The 24041-nt window shown below is 39.1% G+C and overlaps 1 protein-coding gene across 1 annotated transcript in view; it reads left to right on the forward strand.

The window, feature by feature from the left end:
* PADI2 (peptidyl arginine deiminase 2) overlaps window positions 1-24041 on the forward strand; it is a 1404027-nt gene that overhangs the window by 849189 nt on the left and 530797 nt on the right. Inside the window, exon 7 of the mRNA XM_044061822.1 lies at window positions 23305-23474. Within this exon, the coding sequence (XP_043917757.1) occupies window positions 23305-23474 (170 nt within the window). The remainder of the gene's footprint in view (window positions 1-23304; window positions 23475-24041) is intronic.

Below are 24041 nucleotides of genomic sequence, written 5' to 3' on the forward strand. Positions count from 1 at the left end.
GAAAAACTAAGCTACTGCAGATTAAAGAAATGTGTCCTCTGGTATATTTTCTAAAAATTTAAATAAATGAATCCACTGGCATGACATGGTACAAAAGATTAATAAAATAATAATGCCCATTGCACATGGAAGACAGAGACTTAGAACTTTTTACTAAAACAGACTTTTGCTTTAATAAAGTTGTACGTTTCCCATGTGCAGTTGTCTTTATTATGTTTTAATAATATTGTAGTGTACACATACATACACATGCGCTTGTGCGCACACACACACACGTATATATATATATATATATATATATATATATATATATATCTACAACCCCTTGTATGTATGTATGTATTTATAATGTTCTTCGTGTTTCACTGTTGCAGTCATCACACTTGGGTTATCTGCCTGCAGGTAGCCATCAGTCGGCCCGAATACCAGAGTCTTGGGATTTCTGCGTTGGATGCTGTCGCCTCTTCCATGACGTCAGGTCGTCAGAGGTATAAAACATGTAGCCGACACCATTACACCAGTCTTTCTTGCCTTGGAGCCCGAAGCAAAAGCAGTTCGCAAGTGCCGGTCGGCTGCTACCTGAAATATTCGTTTTTCAAGTTTCAAACCTGAAGTCTTCTAAAGCTAAGTACCCCGTTAGGGATCCTTTTTTCTTGCTCTAACTGATGTCAGAAAAAGTTAACAATTGTCTTGCCTGTGGAAAGCAAATACCTCACAGAGATTTTCATTCTTACTGCATCACCTGTTTAGGCCCAGACCATGACGTCCCTCGCTGTCGGTTTTGTGCCTTGTTTAACATCTGAACCATTCGTCGTCGGACTCTTTGTCACTAAATTCTTTCGCTTTCATTCTCCATATTCTGAAATGGTTTCAATAAGCCATCCAACTACTGATCTTCTGAAAAAACGTAAGGATAAAGACAGAGACAGACTGTATAGGTCCAAAACCGCCGATGACGCTTCCGTTAAGCTAGTCCGTCGTTCACTGGTACTCAGTGAGGTGCCTTTGCAGCCCCTGATACCCGCTTCTACAGATTCGCAGGCCTCTGCTGAGACCCATTCTGAGTCCAGTATGCTGCGTGATACTTCTTCGACTATGGAACCTGCGGATATCTCTACCTTGGATGGGTCCGGAGCCGCTGTGCAGGCACCAGCTTCTGAGGGTGTATTCTGACCTACCAATGTTCGTATTAAACAGACAACTTCATTTTTAGCTAAAACTACCGAGTTTCTCAGGCCCAGAGTTCGCACTACACCTAGAAAACTGATGACCAAAGCGCATGCTTAAGCTCAAATGCCACAAAAACAAATGCTTAGAATGGCTGAAGACCTTATTACTCTAATTAGGGGAAGCCAGCCTTCCCCTGCTAAAAGAAAGATTCTACAGACCAGGAGTCTGATGACTCTGACCTTTCTGATTACCAGGACATACCCTTATCAACCTATGAGGATTCAGATGCAGAGGAATCCATTCCCTGTGCTTCCCCTCCAGAGGATTTTTCTTTTGGTGAAACCTTGCATACTTTAAGAGGGCATTTCCGCTGGGAATGCCAGGACTATCCTCAGTCCAAAAAGAGACTCAGAGAATTTTTAGATTTGCCTCAGCACAGGCCTCTAGCTATACCCCCTGTCCTGGATATTGTAGATGATGTCTTCATGGAATCCAGTCTTACTCCTGACACTCTACCACCAGCCCCTAGAAAACCTGACAGGTACTACAGAGTATCTGACTCTCACAAATTTCTCTTTAAGAATCCTACTGCGGATCCAGAGACCATTTCCCAGGGACCTAAAGGCATTAAGGCTACTACAGCCAAAACCCCTACCCCTTCAGACAGGGATTCAAGAGCTTTAGACAGATGGGGTAAGAAGGTATATACCTCTGCAACTCTTGCCATCAGGGCTTTGAATTGCTAGTTTCACATGTTGAAGTACCAGCAACATATTATGGAACTAATTAAACAAAAAATGGTGTTACTTCCTGACTGTGCAGAAAATAAAGATTTACAAGAGTTAATGCATTCTACAAACCAAGTTACTAAACATACTTTGCAGTGTGGTTTTGATGCCTTAGAAGCATCTTGCAGGGCTGCAGTCAGTGGGTCTGTACTGTGAAGGCATGCTTGGCTGAAGGAATAAATCTTGCCAGACCATGTCAAAGCAAAATTACTAGATGCTCCATTAAATCAGGACCATTTGTTTGGCACCAAAACAGAAGAAGTACTTAAAAAGATGGAGGAAAAAGTTAAATCTATGCAAACTGTCAAAGATTTCTTACAGGTGCAGCCACCTAGATTCAGTAGGCATTGGCCTTCAAAAAAACTGGTCCTTTCCAGTCCTTCCCAGGCCTTCTCAGTCCAAACTCAGGGAAACAGACCACCAAGACTACAGTCTCAGGGTATGCAGAGATCTAAACAATGGAGTGCTCCCACCTCAAAAACAGGGAGTGGTAATCCACCCCCTTATGGAAATATTTCACAATGACTTTTCAATTATCCTTCCCAGCCATGTCCAAGCCCTTCATGCAAAAAACTAGATGTCCATTACTCAGGACTGATGGGTTCTAAGCATTGTATCCCATGGATACAGATTCTACTTCCATTCACTGCCAATCCCAAGCAGGTTGCCAGACCTTCCTCCAAACCAGTGGGCAGAAGCTCAAAAGCAAGTACTTTCCCTTTTCAATGTCAAGGCTATTCAACCTGTTCCAGTAGAACAAAGGGGACAGGGTTTCTACTCCAGACTGGTCCTGGTGCCCAGAAAAGAGGGCTCTTGGTGCCTGTCCTGGATCTATCAATTATCAACACCTTTCTGGTGGTCCCAAAATTCAAAATACTTACACTGCAACACCTTCTTCCTATGCTAGCCAAGGATGTCTGGTTAGTCACCCTAGACTTAAAAGAAGTTTATCTGCACATCCCCATAAGGGAGTCTTGCAGGAAATATTTATGTTTCAGGGCAGGCTCTGTGCACTATCAGTTCTCTGCACTTGCCTTTGGCTTATCTACTGTGCCCAGGGTATTCACAAAGTGCCTGGCTCCAGCCATTGCATACTGCAGGCAGAAAAATATTCAAATTTACCCATACTTGGATGATTGCCTGATTCAGGTGGACAGTCAGGAATTGCTACTTCAGCTCCTGGCATTTGTAAAAAGACTCCTAACTTCACTGGGGTACACCATCAATGAAAATTAATCACAACTGGTGCCCAGTCAAAAAAGTGTATTCCTGGGAGCAAGCTTGAACACAACATCCCAGATGGCATTCCTCACTCCAGAAAAGCAGGTCTATTTGACAAACTACTTCAAACTAATGGCCACCAAAACCCAGATATCTGCAAGGAAAATACTGCAAGCCCTAGGGTTCATGGCCTCATGCATTCTGCTAATTCCATATGAAGACTGTATATGAGGAAACTTCAATGGTACTTAAAAAGTCTCTGGTGTCAACATTCTCAGGACTTGGAAACAGTGATTCCTATCATGCCTTGTCTAAGGGCAGAGTTCCTTTGGTGGGCAGAGGCATGCAACCACAACAAGGGACTGCCTTTCACTCAATCCCCCGCCACCCAAACCCTGACAACAGATGCATCAGACTATGCATGGGGCCCTCACATGGCATGCAAATGCATTCAAGGCAAATGGAGCCCAGGACAAATTCTCCTGCATATCAATCAAAAAGAGATGCTAGCTGTACAGAACACTCTGACAGCCTTCAAATACCTTATCCTTCCAGAACAGCTCCTAATAAAGACGAACAACACCACAGTTATGTGGTACATAAACAAGCAGGGGGGAACTCATTCTTACCCACTCTGCAGGTTAGCCATGGCCCTGTGGAACACAGCCTTCAGCAGCCAAGTGCACCTACAAGCTCATTTCCTGCCAGGAAAACAAAATTCACTGGCAGACGACTTAAACAGAAATCTACTGGACCCACATGAGTGGAAACTGGAACCCAACTCATTCAAACGTCTAATGCAGAGGTGGGGGACACCGGAGGTGGACCTCTTTGCCTCCCCCCAGAACTACCAATTGAGCAAATTTTGCACCAGGAACCCTCACAGCAGGGCCTGGAAGGTGGATGCCCTATCCTTCACATGGAAAAACCTCTCCATTTATGCCTTTCCCCCTCTGCCCCTCCTCTCAGAAGTACTACATAAGATCAAACAGGACAGGCCAAGGGCAATCCTTATTGCCCCAGACTGGCCACGCCAGCACTGGTACCCACTCCTACACAGTCTGACAGCAGTGCCACCCTGGTACCTACATCAGACACCTTCCCTGCTGTCTCAGCAGGAGGGACAGATTTTGCATCCACAGCTGCAAACCCTAAACCTTGCAGCCTGGCTTAGCCCCTGAATACACCAGCAGCAACCCTCAGCAAACAGGTGCTGGATGCCATCCTTGAGGCCAGAAGGCCTAGTACTAGGAAATCCTATGCTGAAAAGTGGAAAAGATATTGTTCTTGGAGTCAGTCTTAAGGAAAGGACACAGCCGTGCTCACCTTATCTCAAATCCTTGATTTCCTAGTAGAGTTGCTCCACAGAGGCCTATCCTTCTCATCCATTAAGATTCATGCCTCTGCCATCTCAGCTCATTATAATACTGAGCCACCTCTCTTTTCTCACCCTCTCATCAAACAGTTCCTAAGAGGGGCTAACAATTTAAGGCACCCTAGGAGAGCTCCCACCCCTGCCTGAGACCTTAACTTTGTACTGGAAAAGCTCACGCTTCCCCCTTTTGAACCTGCTGCTTCAGCAGAGTTAAAATTCCTCTCTTGGAAAACAGCCTTACTTCTAGCCATTACTTCAGCAAGAACAGTGTCTGAGTTACAGGCACTAATGGCTGTGGAACCCTTCATAATTTTCCATGCTGACAGAGTTTCCCTCAGGACTAATTCATCCTTCATGCCCAAGGTGGTATCCAGTGTGGCTCTAAACCAATCCATCCATTTGCCAACCTTCTTCCCTAATCCGCAGAATAAAGGGGAAAGGATCCTGAACTCCCTGGACATGCACAGACAGCTCAGGTTCTACCTTGACAGAACTAAACCTTTCAGAAAATCTGACCAGCTGCTAGTCAGCTTTGCTACAGGTACAGAGGGCAAGGCCATTTCAAAGCAAACCATTTCCAAATGGCTAACACACTGCATCCATTTCTGCTACAAGCACCATGGAAAACATACCCCACAGGGGATCAGAACACATTCCACTAGGGCTACTTGTACCTCTACAGCATTTCTCAGAGGAGTTCCTACCGGGGACATCCTGGAAGCTGCTACCTGTAGTTCTGTACACACCTTCACCAAGCATTACCACTTACCTATTTTTTCTAAATCCAGAGCTGGATTTGCTACAACAGTCTTACAAGGCCTGCTAGCCAGCTCTAACACTTCTTGACTGCCTCCACCCTTCCTCAGCTTTGGGAATCAACCCAAGTGTGATGACTGCAACACTGAAACACGAAGAACATAGTACAGTTGTGTACACTTACCATAAATGTAGACGTTTGAGTGTATTCACTGTTGCAGTCCTGGTTTCCCTCCCTCCAGCCCCCTGGCTTTCTCTGTCCTTTCTGACTATCCTCTTTATGGCCATCTTTTATGGCAGGGTATTTACTTTTTACTGGAGGTGTTCCACACCATGTAATAGCTTCCTATTTTGGGGGCTCCTGACATTTGGGGTAAGAAAAACTGATGTAATGGCACTGGCTTCATGTTTTATACCCCTGATGACCTGACGTCATGGAGGAGGTGACAGCATCTGATGCAGAAATCTCAAGATTCTGGTATTCAGGGTGATGAGGGCTACCTGCAGGCAGATAACCCAAGTGTGATGACTGCAACAGTGAATACACTTGAAGATCTACATTTATGGTAAGTGTACACAACTGTACTTTCTTGTGCCATGCTTACCAGGTTTGCAAAACCAAGTAAGCCTTCCCCAGACATTTGAATCCCTATATCCAAGGCTAGTGATGAGATCAGGGCAGCCTGGGAAATGTCACGTTGCTGTCAAGGCAGATTTTTTATTATACCCTAAGTTCCCCTTTCCCCTTATGCTGGCATCCTGTCTGGGGAATGTGTGTATACTGGACATGCTGGTATATTATCCCAACTCTGTGGTGATTCAACCAGTGCCCCTTCCGCCTGAAGACAAAAGCCCCACCACTACCACCATGTATCTGCAGCCTCCACCAGATGTCAGCTTCAAGGTTTACCAAAGTGCATGCTCCCCCCTCCCCCTCAGCATGTGCACATGCATCCTTCCACTGCCAGCACCCTGAGACATCCAAGGTGCTAATTGAACTGAAGTCATCTGAGCCATAGCCATAGCCAGGGCTTTATCCCTCCATACAGTGGTGCTGGCTATCTAACATTTTTCTAGTTAAAGCCAAAAGCTAGTCATAGATTGCAATATAAACTAACAGAGCTTTAGCAGCTAAGACCAAGAACTAAGTGGAGTGAGTTGAAGGAATATAAAAAGGAAAAAAAAAAGTGTCTGTTTATCAAATAAAAATAATACTTTAGTCCTATCTTGTGTGCAGATATTGATGTTGAAGAACTACCCTATGGCTGTTCCCTTGAGCACACTGAAGTGTCAGTGTCTCTTTTCCATCTACAGTAGTACATGGTGGTGGGTAGTGGGCCATTCCTCCTTTCAAAAAGCCTTCAACTTCCTTCCACTGAATAAAGATAACTAGTTGCTAGAAGTGGCAGGTGAGGAACCAAACTACAGTTTTCTTCTTGGACCAACTGGCCAAATCCTATAAGACGGACTCTGCCAGGCCACCTGCAGCCCTCATTATCCCATAGGTGTTGCTCAAGTAAGAGGTCAGTTGTCGAAGTTCTTGGGAGAATGGTCATTTGATACAGGGGGCTCTGGATATCATCAAAAAGAACTACCTCTGACAGAAACAGTTCTCCTATACCTTCAGTCACTAGAAATCAGCATGAATAGGAAGACATTGTCCCTGCACCAGTTGTAGCATGCCTTCTTCACTGGAGTATCACCTTGCATGCAGGGCTTTGTCATACTGTAGCTGCCTGAAGTCATGATAACAATATTTACCAGTTTGATTTTTCTTGTCTTTGTATACAAGACTTAGTAAACAGCCTGCTCTTGTTGGGTGTAGGTATATTATTTTCATTAAGAGTCTGGAAGCAAATCTGCATAGCAGGTCTTATTCTACACCACCAGGTGAGATTTCCCCTTCCCCCTCCATTCTCTGAAGAGTAGTTCAGTTCATCTGCTTAGAAGGGTGAGTGAGTCACATCTGGTGTCAGCATTGCTTTTAGAGTCTGTTTGTTGTAGCATAATTGACAACTGACAGCCTGAACAAGTTTAGTAATAACAATAAATGTAGAAATAAAATAGAAGAACAAACCTCATGATACGAGTATCGCTAAATCCAAGTTACTAAGCAAAACTGAAACTGATTCTGTTTGTATTTCTTAATCATTGTGTTTGCATTTCACAATTATTAAGTTAAAATTAGAAAGACAATTGTGTAATTTTAGTGTGGTTTTTGCATCTTAAAGATTATTTGGTTTAGACAAGGCAGTAAATATATTTTCCAGGTTCAATTTTTATTACAAAAATACAAGGCAGTTTAAAATATACAAAAGTGCTTTGCAGCACACATGACATAAAACAAATTTCAGACATACAATCAAATTGTAAAGTCATTTAAATACCTTGTCTATAAACTATCATGTCCTAAACTATTAAAGAATATTTGCTAAATAATCTATAGGGAGGTATATGCCTTGCAGTATTATCAGTATGCAAAGATTTTCAGGTTTTATGAAAGAATATTTGTTACTATGAAGACTTGTTGAAAGTCTAGGACAGAGAAAATAAGATAAAGAGTTAGGTCAGCCCAAAGAAAGGAAGGACGGAAGGAGACACAAGCAGATAAAGCTGATGAGATTATAGAGGAGGGTACAGTTGTGATAACAGTACATTACACTTCTTGCAGCAGATAGTTGTGGCACATGCAGATATAGCTATATAAGAATAAAGAATAATCAGAATTGTAGGGAGCAATTTTGTTAAGTTTTCCTATTCTGTTAACATAAGAAAGCTAAATTGAAAGCTGGTCTTCTGGCATTTAGTAGACGTGCACCCTGTGAAGCCAAAGATATATTGCATTATAGCAAGCCAAGCAGAACAGAATCAGTGTACAAGATAGGGTGGAGTAATCTTTCCATAGGTTATACGACTAAAATGGGCATATGGTGACTTTGCTGGTGAAACTTAAACTTTGACTGCCAGCTCAGTATTTAAATTGATACCCAAGTCAGGTTGCCATTTAAAATGGCATCCAGCTCAGGAGCCATTGAAAATGCTTCCAGGTCAAGCTGCCAATTATAGCATTCAAATTACTGTCTCCAGAAAAAAATATTTAGGGAAATGAGGAGGGAGAATATTTTTAGAGCTGAATTCATGGTAAGCAACATTCATTCGGGACTGAAGGTAAGTTCAAGCTGTTAAATGTAGACAGTTGAGTATGACAGAAAAGGAAACTGCTTCTCCCTTTTTAAACTGTAATTCCATACAACCCTCTATGCGTCTTATATTTGTTATTACTACTGAAAAAAATTGATCTCCTTGCCATCAGTAAAACTATTTGCTAAGTTTTAACCAATGAATTTACTTTTATTAAACCTTATGTCCACAAAGTATCTCTTTATATTAGTTATTATTCCTTGTTATGTGCCACAATTCATAACTTTCCTGATGTGGTAGGATAATTGTGTGTAGTGCCCACTATGATTGTATTTGTGTTTGATTGTGAGTGTAAGTATGTGTTACTTGTGTGTGTGTGTGTGCGTGTGTGTGTGTGGCAGATATTCTACGATAGTAGTCAGATGTTATTCAGTTCATCATTGATAGCATTATGATAGCAGTGAAATGCTCTTCATTTTGAATGTTAATACTTTTAAACTTTAGTTATATATAGTATATTAAAGATCCAAGTATTAACATCTCCCTGTAATAATTTGTTTTGAATGTGGATGTGCAAATGGTTATATTATTTGCATTTTTTTGCTCTTTTGACCTGGGTTGTGGATGTAAAAGTCCTCAGATCAATGCACCTTTCCAATTAAAAAATAAAGAAATATCAATAAGTAAAATATTTTCATTAGTCAGAGGAGAAGAAGATCATGTTTTCTGAATGTCCTAACCTTGCAGCACCATACAAGACAGACAGATGTACTCAGTGACTGATATCAAATGCTATAGAGTCACTGACTGTATAACTCCATCTTGTGCTGGAAGTGAAGGGAGAAATCACAGATTATTTTATTAAATATGTAAAGCCCACACCTTAGCTGTGATATGTAGCTATTAAAATGTCCCAGATAAGATAATCCACAATATTCCTTCAGGTAGTTCAGTATATGTTGTAGACCATTAACAAATTAAGTGTCTGTTGCTAAAGAGGCACTTAGTGCCAGTATAGAAACTTTGCCCGAACCTTTTCCATTAGGAGGTCTCTGGAAACTTTAACAAGGGCCTTTACTGTACTGTTCCCTGTTCCTGAAGTATGACTGGTCTTGCTCAGAGGCCATGGAGTGAGCATTATCACTGCAACTCTAATTAACATCTTAGTAATGTTTGTCAGAAAAGGACGATTGAAGAGAAGCCAAGATTTCTCCCATTTATCAAACTTCAGTACTCATCTGTTTAGCAGTAGGTTTGCATCACATCCTTAAGATACAGAAGAAGATCCCAAAGTCAAAACCCCAAAAGAAGTGTAAAGAGTGCAGTGGTCTTCTATCCACATCCCTGTCCCCCCCCCCCCCGAGTGGAAACTCTGGCTTTTGGGAACAGTCTTTAAATGGCACGGCCTGAAACCCAGGCTTTCCACTTCCATTGATAACTGCCCTCACTTTGCTGTCTAGAATTTGATATGCAATACAGAGTGCACTCAAGTGTGAATAAAACCGTTTGGTTGCACTATAGGTGAAGGGAGAAATGGAACCTGTAAACAGGTGCAAGCTGATCCAAAACTCTCTGTCACAGCACTATCCGACTTGGCTTCCTATTGAAATGTCAGCACTCGAAATGCCGCATGTTGACAAGCCAAAAAAAGACCAAAAACCAAGGAAAAGAGCAAATGTCGAAGATCATTCTTCTCCTTTAAAATTCTTGTTTTCAAGGCAAGCCCATACCTCTCAAGTGTACCTCATTACGAGGAACGTACCTCATTTGTGGTCTTAAAAAGTTCATGTTCCTCAAAGTTTCACATTGAAAGACTCTGTCACACATTCAGTGTTAGGAATTTTTTAAGTGAAATCCATTGTAAATAGAAATGAATCATATTAATTCATTAAACAATCTTCTTTATAAGTAAAACCAGAATGTTTTAACCATCCTGTAAACTTCCTAGTTGAAGTTGTTAGTAAGCCATTAGTATGTGTTCCACATTTTGCCCATTTGTTCCACATTATGAGGGCTAGTGTTCCTCAGTTTGGAGATGGAAGGTTGAGAGCTATGGACAAGCCCCCTACGCCCCTAGACTTATATATACCAACTCCGAGAGTGCCTTACCTCAGAGAAAAGGGAGTATTCTGAGAAATGGCCAGTCTTAGAGTTAGTATATGGAAGTCCATTTTTCAGCCATTTACTTTCTGTGTTTCAGGACTTGCTCTAGCTGGTCCCAACATTTCAAATATTTACCGTCATAATTACTTATGTACTTTCTTAAGGAAAATAGCATCCTGTACTTTAATACAGGAATATAATAACACTATTAGATTTTGGGGGATTTAACATACCACTCTCACCTTATGGTGTGGAGCATCTCTGTGTAAGCAAAATTATGTGGGAGACACCATCAAGATGTGATTCTTCAGTGGCATGTCAAGCTGATTTCACCATCACATCTGCAATGTTTTCTCCCCATTTGACACAGGAGATACAAACCATAACTTCCAGTGCCAGTGATGGAAAAAAAATCTAAATGAGCTCCATTCCTAACATGACCTGAATGTGACATCTTGTTACTGACCCAGATAATAAAGTCTTCCAAAATTACTTATTTTGGAATATCCATACCTGAGACACTGATAAAATTTGTTAATTCCTCTGTGTTACATCTTGGATGGTAAACAAAGTGAGTTCTCCAGCCTATTCCTGCACTTAATGATATGTTTAAAATGAAGTGATCTTCTCTCATGGGACTTCATGGATCACATGACATCTGCTCTTTCCAGAGATACCATTCTTTAGTGCATAACTGAGAAACTCAACAGAGTTGTAGACTGAAAATAAGGAATGCAGTTCACATCTCTGCATATTTCATTGATAAATGCCGGGTCTTCTAAATTTATCAAGTCCACCATTAGAAGTGGCATGTTACAGACTGAAGCAGAATTACATACTATTTCCTTTAATAGATGGAGTTTTGATGGCCTGCCTATCTTCTAGCAATAAGACAAACCTGTAAAAAAAAACTTGAGTATTAGCAGCAGTTAATTAGGTCCTCTGCCCTTTCCCAATTTTGCCCTTGGGCATCATAGTATTTCAATTACAATGATTCAACATATCTTGGTGGTGACAGAGCTGGATAACATTTCTCAAACAAGTAAGGTATTGATGTAACTCCTGACTCCAATAAGAATGTCATGTCTGCATAATGAAAAATGTATTCAGTTATGTCATGTCATTTGTGCTGCATTGCAATATATCCATCATGCAATAATAAGCAATTTATTATTTAAATAACTGACTTTAATAAGTATGTCTTTTCAAGTTAAAATACATAAAGAGAGAAATATTTGTAGTGGAAATGTGTTTTCAAACTCAATCATCAACTAAAATTTAATTTAATAATATATTTGAGTGGTTGAAGTTGCATATCCTGTGATATATGATAAGTTGGTACAGCTAGTTTATCAAATCAGACACATACACATATTTAATATATGAGGTTCATAATACAAGATAATGCCACAGCTTATGAAGAATTAATACACAACACTGTCTTATTAGGAAAGCATTGACTGTCAAGTGATGCAAGCATAAGTACAGACATATACCATTTTAATATTTGACTAAAGCCATTTGAGGTACAAGACTGCATTGTTTTACTGTTGGCCCTAACTACACCTGACCAGTGATACATAAATATTGAATATGCATTTTTAGTGACGTTATTACAAAATCAGTTGGCATAAGCTATTATTTTTGTTATAGAACCAAACAACATCTAGAATGTAGAATAAATCAGAGTCCTTTTTAATTTTTACACGTACTCATTTTGTTTGACCATATTATGTTTACATTGACAATTATTTTTACTGAAGTATAATATTCAGTAGTGAATGCAGAAAAACCGCTATTCTCCACTGCTGTTTAGCAGAACAGTTTGTCATTTGGTAGGTTATCAAATCTCAAGAAGAGAAAGAAACTCACAAAAGGTTATACAATTTAAAGGCAGGTATCATTATTAATTATTGCAGAACAGAAACAAGAGAAATAATATTCCAGACAGCAGTAAGAAGAAGCAATACAAGCCAAGAGAGTAACGATGAATTATCCAAACAGTTTTCTTGTTTTTAAGTACTAAATAGGTGTTTGTGAAGGCACTGAGTGAAACGCATACTTTGTATTTAAAGAGAACAAATACTTTTTTTTATCTTAGTGGTGTAGTACGTATATGTATACATACCATATTAATACTTGTAGCTTATTAAATAGTACATTTAACAGACTTTATGTAGACTTAGCACATATAAGCAAGTTAAATGACCAATGTCCATTTAAGTTGTAAACACATTACAAAATTTTAGGATGCTGTTTTACAACTCAGGACTTAACCTTTAAAATACAGAGTATGTGCTGACATGTCAAATACTTGCTAAAAGTTATATTTGTCATACACAGGTTTGGGTATTTATTTAAAGGCAGTCTATTAACAACTCACATATGTGTTTTATATTAACCAATTTTTTCAATTGCTAGAACTGTCTATTTTATAGTAGGACTTTACAACAAATATTTGAGCATTTAACTTGTCACTGCTCACAGAATAACGTACCCTCATGCACAGTACTTTGACTGTTTTGTTAAACAGGGTTGTAAATATCCCTTTAGCATGCTACCTTTATTGCTTATTTAGCTAGCAATTATAACAATGAGCAGTACATATATGTTATACATATAGCTCTCAATCGTCCCCAAATTAACAGGGAAGACCCATTTTTAAGCTTAAATAAGCTTGCTTTCCTGAGTGCCCAATTTGAGCATAAGTACACCAGATTTACAGTAAAGCAAGCTTTGTTCTGGCTATAGATGTCTCAGCCAATCCGAGCATTGGTTTACTGCACCTGTTTTGCATGCAGCTAGCCTGCTTCATTTCCTGTGTTGTGCGGAAGCGGCTGCAGTGGACTTGATATGGTGAAGTGCTCAATTAGGTTTGCTCAGTCTGCATATCAAGGCAGCATCGATGGAGTAGTTTGAATGGGCTATCACTGGAACTTGGAGGTGCTGGAGTGGAGAGGTTAATATTGTATGCCAAGTACTCAGTCGAGTCGAGAGAAATCATTATCAGGATTCATTGATCGGGAAGAGACTGAGTCAAGTGCAGTGGTGTGCCTGGACTGAGTCATGGTCGTAGATCCAATCTTGAGAGAAATTGGCAGTTTGCAGCAGCTTGTCATGGTGGTGGTGTGTGGAGTAAAGAATTGTTTCTAGGAGGTCTGAGGTCTAGTTAGCAGTGGTCAGTGAGTGTGATCGATGGATCAAGGATTTTATTGTAAATTTTTATTTTCTCCAGTACTTTACAGGTAAATAAGTTTTACGAATACAGGTTATGTGTAGAACAAGCTGGGTGTATGCACAGTGAGTTCTAAGTTTGTTTTGTCAGGGCCTTGTTTAAATTAATATATTGAAAGACCTATAGGTTAGAAGTTAGACCAGATTCTTATATTTTTTGTAGTCTCACAGTAAATCCTGTGCAGTTGACTGTCTGTTACTATTAAGAACTCAGTTAAAGACTTACCGGGACAGCCTACTACCCTCCAGCAACTGCTGTGTACACTGGTTAAGGTTAACATGCCATATAGCAATCTTTTCAGATTCTGCCTTTCATCAAAGTGCATGAAATCATCTTTTTTGCCTTCTTTCTGTCATACAATGTTTGGGCTGTTGCGTTACGATAAATTATGAAATTTCATTGTGATGAGTAGATGCAGATAGCGAGAGAATAAGGAAACATGTCAGTGATATAAAACTGAAGGATGATAAAAGTCCGTTGTTTAAACACATTAAAGAACATCCAGGACATTCCTTTCTATTCATTGCTCTACAAATAGTAAATAATGATATACGAGGTGGGGATAATATGATAGTGACTGAAACTATTAAGGTGAAATGAATGGCAGCCTTACAAGAAGATAGACCACTAGGTTTAAACACTAATATATCAGTTAAACTAGCCCTAAAGGGATGTAAGCTTAAATGGAAAATATGATTGGTTGGTATGAAGGTGCGTCTATAAAGGAGTTCTGTGATTGGAGTTCCTCTGTATTTAATGGTGAAATGATTTTAATAACTAGATCTGAAGAAAGACTAGTGAATAGTCCAAAAGTGCTTATCGTTTTTATTTTATTTGATTTTATAATAAAGTTTTAAGTTTTATGCCTTCAGCTTTGATGACTGCTGCATTCTGTTGCTTCGTTTTTACAAACACACACACACACACACACACACACACACACACACACACACACACACACACACACACAAACAAACATTACACACCAAGTACTAGCTTTCTGAATCCTTTCCTTAAAGAATTCATTGTTCTCCATTATTTCATTATGAAATTTCTAATGTGTTATTGGCACATATTCTCCGTTTTTAAACATGTTTATTGAACTATGACTTAAGACATAGGCTCACATACATTTCTATAAAAAATCATGTTAAGTTACTCATAGTTACAAACATTATACATCGCATACATTCTTTTATACAGTTATCATTAATACAGTATTATATAACTTGCTGAATTCCTGTCTTCCCTTAAACCTCACTTCTACTCCACTTTTTCAGCATGTATTGTTCTCACGACTTCCATTTTGTCTCTGTAATTTGCTCTTGCCATTTTCTCAACATCCCACTTGCTGTGTTTAATATTGGTTATAATATTCACTACTTCAGATACAGTTGGTTTGGATTTTGATTTCTATTTTCTAGTAATTGTTTTTTGCCAGCCACCAGAATTAAACTCAACAAGACTTTACTGTGTGTCTAGGCAATTCAGATCCAGTTGCCCAGTACAAAAAAATTATTGCCTTAGTTATACCTATTTGCCCACCCAATATTTCTGACAGAGTACTCCGTAGGGAAATTTTAAATCCTGCACGTTCATTACACTCCCAAAACATATGTTTCCAGTTAGTTCTCTCTTCCCCATCACATCCCCAACATTTGTCATCTATGTGAGGAAAAATTCTTTGGAATCTACCTGGGGTATAAAAATACCTATGTAAACACTTCCAAGCAAAAATCCTAAATCTTCTAGACTTTCTTGCATATTTGGGAGATGTACACATGTCCTCTCATTGTTTCCTGGTGAATTGCTTATCCATTCTCTCTTTGGAATCTTTTCTAATCTCCTCTGATTGATTGCTATAGTTATCATGCAGTATTTTTATATGCCCTACTAATTACCATTTGTAGATAAAACTAAAAACTGTACCTGAGAAGGTCTTCACTTAGGATTCCTCTATTCCTTTCTATTTGCTTATACTCTGATATCAATCCCTGATAGGGAAGGCAGTGTCTAGCCTGAAGTCCAAATGCCTTCTTGGCCTCTTCCCATGTTGTTACCTCCTCTACTCTGGCTTTTAGGACCAGTAATTTTCAGACACACATGCCAAAGTATGTTCTGGCCCTACTTTCACAGGCCTCTAAACTGCTGACAGAGCTCCCAAATTCTGCAGCCAAATTCCAGCTCTCTTCCCTCTTGGCAGTTTCCTCCCAGGTTACTAGACATTCCATAAAGTGCAGTTATGACGCAGTTGAGGTGTCTGCAAGATCAGCAGCATCTGGTTCTGTCCTCAGGAGTTATTCCTGGCTGAGACTGCAGCCTTTGCTTGAGGATTTCAAGGCAAAACTTATGGATGCACAACTGGACAATACCACCCTATTTGGTACTAATGCTGCAGCCCTGTTCAAATCTCTTCAAGAGAAAGGAAAAGAACTTCAGGAACTTAAACATATTATTGTTTCCTCAGTTCCTAAATATCATAGGAACTACCCTTCTAAGCCTAATTTTGTAAGGAAAAAGACCTGTGCTCCTTCCCAACAACACAAGAAGGGCACACGCAGACAGGCTCCTCCTAGGTCTCAGCCATCATCTGCTGAAAAGGCCACCTTTCCGGACAAGCCAGGTAGTCTGTGACTGCCTGGCCACTCTGTCAGAAATCCCTCTTTCCCAGCCCCTTCCTCATTTCCTTTCCAAATGGACAAGCATTACCACATATAAATGGGTCATGTCTGTTGTTCAGAATGGTTATTTCATGACTTGGAAAACCACTGCTGCCTTCATGGGGATCCCATAATCCCCAAGTGACCAGCTTCACCTTTTTTTCCTCAGGTTATTCAAGACTTGCTATCACAAGGGACCATGCAAGAGGCTCCTCCTTGGAAAAAGGAAAATGGTTTTCCTCCAGGATGTTTGTAGTTCCTAGTAACAGACCAATTTTAGAGTTGTCCCAACTCAATCTGTTCCTTCTAGTTCCCACCTTAAGGATGCTCATCATGCAAATTCTGTTTCCACTCTTGCTACCTCAGGCTTACCTTGTTTCCGTAGACATCAAGGATGCATACCTCCACATCCCCATCCACCCTCTAGTTAGGAAGTTCTTAAGTTTTTCTGTTGCTTCCTCTCATTTTCAGTTCTGTGCTTTGTCTGTCAGACTCTCTACTGCTCCAAGGGTATCACAAAGTGTTTGGCTCTTGTCATTGCCTTTTGCAGACTCCAGGGAATTCTCATCTTTCCTTACATGGAATACCTGCTCATTCAAGCAGAACATCCAGACACTTTGCAACAGAACCTTCAAACCACCATCTCTTTGGTCCTCAGCCTGGGATTCACCATCAACTACAGTAAGTCTTTCCTTTCTCCTTCCCAAGACCAGGTTTTCCTAGGTTGCAGGATAAGGACAGACCTTATGATGGCTTTCCTGCCTTTGCAAAAGATGCAGTCATTGCAGACTTTCTTCCAACAGTTGCTTCCTCTGTCCTCTCTGACTGCCAGGGAATTCCTCAGGATGGTAGGGTTCATGGCTTCAGTTATACCAATGCTGCCCCTAGCCAGACTCCACATGCAAAAGTCCCAGTGGTACCTGAAAACACTCTGGTCCCAGCATACTCACCCTCTAGAGTTTGTCCTTCCACTTCTACCCTGTCTAAAGAAGGAATTATTGTGGTGGATTCAACAAATTTCTCAGAATCCAGGACTCCCCTTCAGCCACTTCATTCAGTTCAAGATATGTTCACAGATGCTTCAGATCTGGGGTGGGGAGCAACACTGGGGAACCTAAAGATCCAAAGCCTGTGGTCTCCCTCAATAAGGATGCAACACATCAACATCAAAGAAATAAGGGCTCTGATTCAGGCCCTTCAAGCCTTCAGGTCATCTCTTCTACCAGGCCCTTTGAAACTATTCACAGACAACACCACAATTCTCTGGTATGTGAACAAGCAGGGGAGAACAAAGTCTTATCTACTCTGCAGATTAGCAGTCAAAGCCTTTGAGATTGCTCTTCAAGCAAAGGTAACTTTTACAACTGTTTATATTGCCTCAGCTCAAAATGTTCAGGCAGACAAACTGGGCAGATCCATGACACAAACCCAAGAATGGATGATCCACTGGGATGTGTTTCTGGACATTCTGCATGGGTGGGGTACATCTCACATAGATCTCTTTGCCTCCCCTATGAACAGACAACTTCCAAAGTTTTGTGCCAGAGTCCCACACCGTCTGGCTTGGAAGGTGGATGCCCTGCCATTCCCATGGAAGGGGATGTTTCTCTATGCATTCCCTCCCTTCCCCCTAATTCAGAAAGTCCTGCTTAAGATTCAGAAGGACAATCCAAAAATTGTTGGTGACCCCCTTTTGACCAAGATAACATTGGTTTCCTTTTCTTCTGCAATTAACCAAGGGCAATCATCACAAGTTATCTCACAGGGTGGATCTATTCACACAAGACAAGGGAGCTCTTATTCACCCACATTTAGCAACACTCAACCTAACTTTGTGGGTGATAAGCTTCTGATTCTGTTCAGACACCTTTTCTCTGAGGACATGCTTCTAGTCCTGCAGGAGGCCAGGAAACCTAATACAAGGAGATCCTACTTGTCCAAATGGAAGAGGTTCTCCATCTGGTGTCTTAATAAGAGACTAGATCCATTTTCAGTGGATATTCCCCTAGTCCGTTCTTATTTTTGTGAGCTGCTCAAGGCTGGACTGGCTTATTCTTCAGCTAAAGCCCATTTATCAGCCATTTCTGCATGTCTGCCTTTATATCCCCCTTAGCTTCTAGACTATAGGTTAAGCTTTTCTTAAAAGGTATCCTTCACATCAGACCTCCCAGAAAGCTTGTTCCTCCTCCCTGAGACCTAAATTTTGTTGTGGAAAAACTGACCCAGACTCACTTTGAGCCTGCAGCCTCAGCTTCCCTAAAATTTTGCACTTGAAAAACTGTTTTTTGGTAGCCATAACTTCTGCTAGAAGGGTTTCTGAACTCTAAGCTTTAATGGCTTCACAACCCTTTCTGATTTTTCACAAGGATATGGTTGGTGTCTTATTGTACCAAACCTTCATTTATGCCTAAATCGGTTAATGACTTGTCCCTTGTAACCACTTACCCACCTTTTTCCCTTCACCTCAACACTCCAGTGAAAGGGTGTTGCACACCTTAGATGTAGAAGGACAACTTAAATTCTATTTGGATAAGACCAAATCCATTAGAAAGTCTGAGCAACTGTTTGTTTCCTTTCACCCCATGGCACTGGGAAAACCTGTCTCTAAACAGACTATTTCATCTTGGATCTCTAGGGCAATTTCCTTTTGCTATTTCTCTCAGGGGAAAATTCTTTCTTCCTGTGTTAAGGCCCATTCCACTAGAGTGGTGCCTTCCTCTGGAACCCTCTTTAAAGATCTGGGCGCTGCTTATATCCTAGAAGCAGCTGTTTGGTCCTCTGCCTGTACATTTACAAAACACTACAAGCTGGATTCTATCTCCGGATCCAGAGCAGGATTTGCCAGGGCAGTTCTGCATAGCTTTATGGAGATTTCTTGTGCTCCTACCCTCCTTTTTCATTCATGAGCTTTGGTATTTTCCCTGATGTTATGAATACTGCAAATAGGAATATAGAAGGACATAGAATAGTTGTGTAAAATCTTACCATAACCGTAGATGTCCTTCTCTTCCATGTTGCAGTATTCTATCCCACCTTCCTACCCCCTTTGATTCATGCTCTTCTTTGGATATTACCTAATTGCCTCTTATCCTTCGACTGGTGTTCTGACTGGGGCATTCTGTTTTGAGGATGGTACATGCTGACATGCATGTATGTATCTATATCTATCTATATATATATATATATATATATATATATATATATATATATATATATATATATATCTTGGGTGACAAGTGCTACAGCAGTTAACATTGTCACCTCACAGCAAGACGTTCTCCAGTTCATTTCTTGGCTGGGGTGCCTTCTGTGTAGAGTCTGCACATCTTCCCTGCAATCCAGTAATCCAATTTCCTCCCACATTCCAAAGACATGCATCTGGAGCATTTCTCCCTGGGCCACTGCTGAAAATAGGCTCTGTCCTAGTCGGAATTTCCCGGTCAACAAATGTTAAATAAATAAATTGTACATATATATATATATATATATATATATATATATATATATATATATTTGTATGTGTATTATAGTCTAGACTTTATTGGAATTTGTGTCCAGAGGCTTTTTAATCAGACTGTCAGGAACATGTCTTAAAATGGGTCTAAAATGGAAGGGTCTGTCTTTAATGACCACATCCTTTAAACTCGAGCTAATACAAGTTGACAGGTGTGTCTTATCATGAGCTACCAGCAGTGTAGACTCTGTAATCTATATGTCTGCAAGCCGCCAAGGCAGTATCCATAACATCTATATATGACACGTGATTTATTTTAGTGGTTTGCATGGGACAGTTTTCCATAGCATCATCTTATTGGTGATGCTCTGAAGCCATTGTTGATTACAGAAATATGATGTTACAGAGATGATACATGTCTCCAGAAGAGAAGAGAACAAACTATTTCATGCTACAGTGTCCAAAATTTTTTAGGTGGTCAGTGATGCGGGGCTTTAGGAATGAGATCAAAAACAATATAAGCATTGAGATAACATAATAAGTAGTTAATAATGAACATTGTTAAGAATGAGCTCAGTACTTTTAAAATACAACAAAAAACCAGGCTTAAATAGTGGGAAGTATACTTGCTGTGTTCAATTCAAGTCAGTCACAAAAGGTAACCAAATGTTCCACAAAAAGAAACGAAGCTGTAACCTACAAACCGCTTTACTTTGCGAGCTCTTAATCCAATAAAAAAGAGTCAAAATCACCATAGAGTGTTCATTCGAACCTACTCATCCACTGGGCAATAGCTTGTAGAAAAAACACGCAGCCAGCATGTAAAAATAAATCCAAGCGTCCAGTAGAAACCACGTTTATTAAAATAATAAGAACACAGGGCTAGCGCTTTCAACGAATCTTCATCAGGCCACTAACAAACAAACATACTAGCATCCATTTTATAGCAAAATGCTAGAGTCAACTACTGATGTCACATCCTGTTTGGACATACTGAAGTCAACTCTGATGTCACATCCTGTTATACATAAAATATTTAAACTGACATCACTTTTGTAGTAAAACGCTACAAACAACTCTGATGCCACATCCTACTAAATGTAAAATCTTATAAAATGTTTTAAATTATTTAAAATATTTAAAATATATATGCAGACATTTTGTAAACAGTGTACAATAAAAATGTTCTAAATTAACATTTCACCCTACTTTAACTGCTGCTGCATGTAACATTCAAAATGTTTTAAAATAATTTAAACATCTATGTAACCATCTCATAGACAGTATGCAGCAAATAAGGTGTTTCACAATTACATACTATCTTCCTATAAATACTGCACTTATATGCATACTAGTAACAAAAATGCACATGTTTAGTATTTAATAATAAGCAATATAATCCCATTTGAAATACTTGTATGTATAAATACATGTTTAAAATAGGGATCAAATTAATAAAGATATTAATATATACACATGAGCTATTTAGCATAATTATAACTGTACAAAAATGATCATTCAAAAGACTGCATCTAAAATTTGTACAGCGTATGCTTCTGAATATCATAATATCTGTAACAGCATAAATCATTCAAAACAGATATGTGCACACGCAAAGATGTTGATAACAGCTGATATTATAAACATAAAAATATATGAGACTAAATGTGCAAAATCAGGTGAAATATGTGTGCTGGATGAAAGAGGAATACAAGGTATATCAGCATCTTTCATAACAATTGGCCCCTAATAAGCCTGCAGAGTAAAATACAGAGACAAGACCGAATTAGGGAACACTTATATAAAATCAAAGTCAGATGTTCTTCAAATGCTCTGTCTAGGCATGTAATTAATACATCTACCCAACATAGCTTTTTGTTTCAAGTAATTCAAAACAATGTTCTATCTCGTAGAAGAGGAGATATTTTTAACACCACGGAACAGATAGAGGCCAAATGGATCATCAGGCTTAGGGCTGATTTGTACCCAGGCCTCAATGACAGAGTCTCCATCAAACCTATACTTAAAGCTAGGAAACTTCATTGAAGCTTTTCACCCCTTTGCCACCCTTTATTAACTTCTGGCTGGTTTTACTTTTATATTTATAACATTTTCACACTTCACATTTTTCCATTTCTGTCTCCATCGTTGTCTCTGTATTTTACTCTGCAGGCTTATCAGCTGTTATCAACATCTTTGCGTGTGCACATATCTGTTTTGAATGATTTTTGCTGTTACAGATATTATGATACTTAGAAGCATACGCTGTACAAATTTTAGATGCAGTCTTTTGAATGATCATTTTTGTACAGTTATAATTATGCTAAATAGCTCATGTGTATATATTAATATCTTTATTAATTTGATCCCTATTTTAAACATGTATTTATACATACAAGTATTTCAAATGGGATTATATTGCTTATTATTAAATACAAAACATGCGTGCCATTTTTGTTACTAGTATGCATATAAGTGCAGTATTTATAGGAAGATAGTATGTAATTGTGAAACACCTTATTTGCTGCATACTGTCTATGAGATGGTTACATAGATGTTTAAATTATTTTAAAACATTTTGAATGTTACATGCAGCAGCAGTTAAAGTAGGGTGAAATGTTAATTTAGAACATTTTTATTGTACACTGTTTACAAAATGTCTGCATATATATTTTAAATATTTTAAATATTTTAAATAATTTAAAACATTTTATAAGATTTTACATTTAGTAGGATGTGGCATCAGAGTTGTTTGTAGTGTTTTACTACAAAAGTGATGTCAGTTTAAATATTTTATGTATAACAGGATGTGACATCAGAGTTGACTTCAGTATGTCCAAACAGGATGTGACATCAGTAGTTGACTCTAGCATTTTGCTATAAAATGGATGCTAGTATGTTTGTTTGTTAGTGGCCTGATGAAGATTCGTTGAAAGCGCTAGCCCTGTGTTCTTATTATTTTAATAAACGTGGTTTCTACTGGACGCTTGGATTTATTTTTACATGCTGGCTGCGTGTTTTTTCTACAAGCTATTGCCCAGTGGATGAGTAGGTTCGAATGAACACTCTATGGTGATTTTGACTCTTTTTTATTGGATTAAGAGCTCGCAAAGTAAAGCGGTTTGTAGGTTACAGCTTCGTTTCTTTTTGTGGAACATTTGGTTACCTTTTGTGACTGACTTGAATTGAACACAGCAAGTATACTTCCCACTATTTAAGCCTGGTTTTTTGTTGTATTTTATAAGTCTTGTTTATTATCAGGCTAACAGAGTGTAGTGAGCATTATTCTTTGTTTTTAAACTCAGTACTTTTAAAAGTGCATGTTTCTTTGAAATGCATTATCTGAATAGTACTATTAATTTAATAGATGATCATACAGTGAATCCTCATGTTTTTTTCAGGTATTTTCAGCAAATACCAACATATCTTGGGAAGAAAGAAGTTGTTTCATGTATTGAAGTTCAAGGGCAAAATGGAGACTGAATTTTTCGTGGAGGGATTGTGTTTCCCAGATAAAGACTTTGACGGACTAATCTCAATTAATGTGTCCTTTACCGAACTACCAGACAAGGTGAGCAATATGCTATACATACAGCATATACACGCAGAAGCAAGTGACCATAAGTTAGCTTTAGATACTTTAAGTTTCTAGAAACAACAGTAACATGTGTCAAACATTTTGTTGGATGTGGTACTATAGCTGAATGATGACATCATCACAATCCTTTCATTCACATTGACCAATCAGACCCTTTGGTTCAGAAACATTTTGTGCATCACAGTAGGTAACTGTGCATCACGTGCGACTGTGTGCAGGGTATGCGAGATTCAGAGACACAAAAAGCATGAAAACCTTTACATTAACTGTAAAGATTACCACTCTATCAGTTGTCAGTTGGTCTGTAATGCACAGTGTATAATCTAACAAAACATACTTGCAGTCATCGTTAAATTTAATGCTCACTTTCATCCACTCAGAAATAATATCAACTTCATCAGATAAAATCTTCCTCATTCCACAACCTTAAACAATGCTCCACTGTCATCTTGTGGTTAAAAATAATAATAATAGCCAATAAAAATGCATTATAACTGTAAAATGCCATTCTAAAACCGTACAAAGCAGTACAGTATAATA

Source organism: Protopterus annectens, chromosome 2.part0, assembly GCF_019279795.1.
Source record: "Protopterus annectens isolate FY-2018-M chromosome 2.part0, PAN1.0, whole genome shotgun sequence".
Classification (NCBI taxonomy): domain Eukaryota; kingdom Metazoa; phylum Chordata; order Ceratodontiformes; family Protopteridae; genus Protopterus; species Protopterus annectens.